The sequence below is a fragment of the Mandrillus leucophaeus genome, unplaced genomic scaffold, assembly GCF_000951045.1.
Source record: "Mandrillus leucophaeus isolate KB7577 unplaced genomic scaffold, Mleu.le_1.0 Scaffold1, whole genome shotgun sequence".
Taxonomy (NCBI): Eukaryota; Metazoa; Chordata; class Mammalia; order Primates; family Cercopithecidae; genus Mandrillus; species Mandrillus leucophaeus.
Genome location: NW_012098097.1, coordinates 16,865,682 through 16,869,099, shown reverse-complemented (window position 1 = coordinate 16,869,099; position 3,418 = coordinate 16,865,682). Strand labels below are relative to the sequence as shown.

The 3,418-nt window shown below is 53.4% G+C and overlaps 1 protein-coding gene across 1 annotated transcript in view; it reads left to right on the top strand.

The window, feature by feature from the left end:
- Positions 1 to 3,350, top strand: part of RAB40B (RAB40B, member RAS oncogene family) — a 10,463-nt gene extending 7,113 nt beyond the window's left edge. The window contains 4 exon segments of the mRNA XM_011969872.1: positions 613 to 690; positions 1,714 to 1,936; positions 2,293 to 2,526; positions 2,529 to 3,350. Of these exon segments, the coding sequence (XP_011825262.1) occupies positions 613 to 690; positions 1,714 to 1,936; positions 2,293 to 2,526; positions 2,529 to 2,815 (822 nt within the window). The 3' untranslated portion in view covers positions 2,816 to 3,350.
- Positions 3,351 to 3,418: the final 68 nt, after the last annotated feature.

The window sequence follows — 3,418 nt, the reverse complement described above, 5'->3', positions numbered from 1 at the left end:
TGCACAACGTGTGTGCAGGTACGTGCACTGTGTATGCGTCTGTGCATGTGTGTGTGTGTGTCTGCACAACGTGTGTGCAGGTACGTGCACTGTGTGTGCGTCTGTGCATGAGTGCCTGCCTGTGTAATGTGTGTGCTTGCCTCTATATGTGCATGCCTCTGCACACATGAACTGCGTGTGTGTGCACTGTGCGTGCGTCTGTGCATGAGTGCCTGTGTGTGAGCTGTATGTGTATATGTGTGCCTGCCTGTACATATGCACACGCGTGCACACGTGAACTGCATGTGTATGTGCATGTGTATGCGTGCGATCCATCCAGGTGAGTGGGCCGCACTCCTCGAGAGGTGGCGATTACCGTGGTGCCCCTGTGTCCTGTGTTCCTGGAGTGGCTCGTGGGTGTGAGTGCTAGTCCCCAGCTCACTGTGACATTTGAGGGTTTATCACTGAGCTTATGAAATATCGTTGGAAATGATCATTCGGGTGATAAATCAAAATTATGTACTTTGTGTTAAAAGAAGGAAATGATTGAGTGAGTTGCATGTCTTTGCGTGCATGGCCGCAGCCGTGCCTGCATGTGTGTTCTGTGTGCTGAGCCTGTGACCTCTCCCCCAGGGTGTGATCCTGGTCTATGACATTGCAAACCGCTGGTCTTTCGACGGCATTGATCGGTGGATTAAGGAGATCGATGAGGTACGTCGTAGAAACGCCATTGCCCAGGATCCCTGTGGGCTTGGGAGGTGTCAGGCCAGGAATTAGGGCCGGGCCCTCCAGGGCTCATGGGTACACATGGGTCATGGGCCAGGACACTGGATGGGGTTCCAGCAGCAAGGAGGGTGCCTCACCTCGGCACAGCACTGGATGGGGCTGGGCTCATGAGTGTAGCTACAGAGAGTCACCAAAGCTCAGGAAGCTGGTCCAGGCAAAACGAGCCTCCACGGCGTGCCTCGGCACGGGGTCAGGCCCCACAGTTTGTCCTGCTTCACTCCCTGCTGTGGTCGGGCTGGGTTGACCAGCAGTGACCGGGGCTTGTGACCGGGGCTTGTGCCTGCTGGCACGCAGACCAGCCCACCTGGCAGCGGCAACATGGCGTGGTCAGCGCCAAGCCCACTGTGTGTCCTGGGGCTGCCGTAAGTAACGACCACAAGCCGGGGTCCCAAACGACAGAAATGCGTTCGCTCACGGTTCTGGAGGCCAGAGCCCCAAACCAAGGTGTCGGGAGGGCTGCTTCCCTACAGCCGCCGCTCCGAGCTCTCGGCAGTGCCAGCAACCCTGGGCCCCCCCGGCTTGTGGCTGCACCGCTCCAGTCTCTGCCTTTGCATCACACGGCCTCCTCCGAGTGTCCGTGTCTTCTCTTCTTCCAAGGACATCAGTCATTAGATGAGGGCCCTAATCCAGCGGGGCCGCGCCGTAACTATTTACGTCTGCAAAGACTGTCTTTCCAAACGCGGTCCTACGTGGGGCCGCACCGTAACTATTTACGTCTGCGAAGACTGTCTTTCCAAACGCGGTCCCACGCTGAGGTTCTGGGTGGACATGAACTCGTGGGGGGTTCCTCAGCCCAGAGCGCCCACTTTGCAACGACAGCAAAATCTCACCCAAGTAACCCATGCTCCTCGCCTTTCTCCTGCCCGCTAGCATGCCCCCGGAGTCCCTAAGATCCTGCAAAATCTCACCCAAGTAACCCATGCTCCTCGCCTTCCTCCTGCCCGCTAGCATGCCCCCGGAGTCCCTAAGATCCTGGTGGGGAACCGCCTGCACCTGGCGTTCAAGCGGCAGGTCCCCACGGAGCAGGCCCAGGCCTACGCCGAACGCCTGGGCGTGACCTTCTTTGAGGTCAGCCCTCTGTGCAATTTCAACATCACCGAGTCGTTCACGGAGCTGGCCAGGATTGTGCTGCTGCGGCATGGGATGGACCGGCTCTGGCGGCCAAGCAAGGGTAGGCCCCGGGGCTATTCTGGGGGCCCCCTCTGCCCTCCAGACGCCGAGGTGGTTCGGTGGCCCCCTGGATAAGTGTCTGCCTCCCGGGACCCACCTCAGGGCCACTGTGTCTGTTCTCAGAGCAAGACATTTGAGAGAAGTAATCACGACGGCTTTGTCGGAAAGCTCGTGAGGGAGCTCTGGGATGTGTACGTGGGCAGAGGGGATGTGGTGGCAGGGCTTGCTGCATGTACAAGCCAGGGCCATGGGTGTCTGAGCCTCGGGAAGGCAGGAGAACAGGTGTGGGCACCACCCCTCATGGCCAGCCCAGGCGGGGACATCCACTAAGCAGGGTTTACCTTTTTCTCTCCCAAGTGCTGAGCCTGCAAGACCTGTGCTGCCGGGCGGTCGTGTCCTGCACGCCGGTGCACCTGGTGGACAAGCTCCCGCTCCCCATTGCCTTAAGAAGCCACCTCAAGTCCTTCTCGATGGCCAACGGCCTCAATGCCAGGATGATGCACGGCCGTTCGTACTCCCTCACCACCAGCTCCACCCACAAAAGGAGCAGCCTCCGCAAAGTGAAGCTTGTCCGCCCACCCCAGAGCCCACCCAAAAACTGCACCAGAAACAGCTGCAAAATTTCTTAAGGCAGGCACTAAAAGAACCACGGTGGAATCTCTCCCGGAGAAACTCGGTGTTACCCCTGGCAGCTGGCGGATGCATCTCAGATTCCGGTTTCTCTCGACAAACGCTGCTTGCGAATGTGTGCGACGCCTTCCGTGTGATGGAAACACACTACACTGTCGGACTTCGAATTTCTATGTGGATGTGCATGAAGCTCTTGTTTTCGATGTGTGTTTATAAAGGGAAAATTAGTACTCTGCTCAACTCTTGGTAACATGAAATTCTGAATGTTACTTTATCATGATTGCACTGCAACTTTTTCCTTAAAATAACTGCTTTTGTAAGAATGGTGATATTGGAGTGATTAGCGTAAATTGAAGGGAATTTGAGAAGCAACGGTAGTGGGATGATTTAGAGTCATCGATATCACGAGAGGGGTCTTTTTGTAAACCTCCTTTTTAATGTCAAAGCACCAATTTATAAAACGTTGCAGATGTAGAGGTTATGTGCAACGGATCTGTCCAGTTTGTGTATGAAATGGATTTGATAAAGTTTTTGCTAGTTATTTACTACATTTTGGGATTAATAAGTGATTTATATGCATATTTTTCTGTAAATCTACATTTTTTTGTACAAGATATTCTACAAGTTATGAAGCTAAGGGAAGAAAATGCCAAAGATACCTCTAGTTACGTTGAACGACGCAGTTTCAACAGGCCAAGGAAGACCTGCTTCAGTAAAAGGAATGAAGTGAAAACACTTATTTAAGAAAATGTTTCTCAACAATAAAATGTATAGTCGTTTCTCTCTTGGTAGAGTTGGTGGCCGGTTCTTTAGAATTTTGTATTTATTTATTTATTTATTTATTTATTTATTT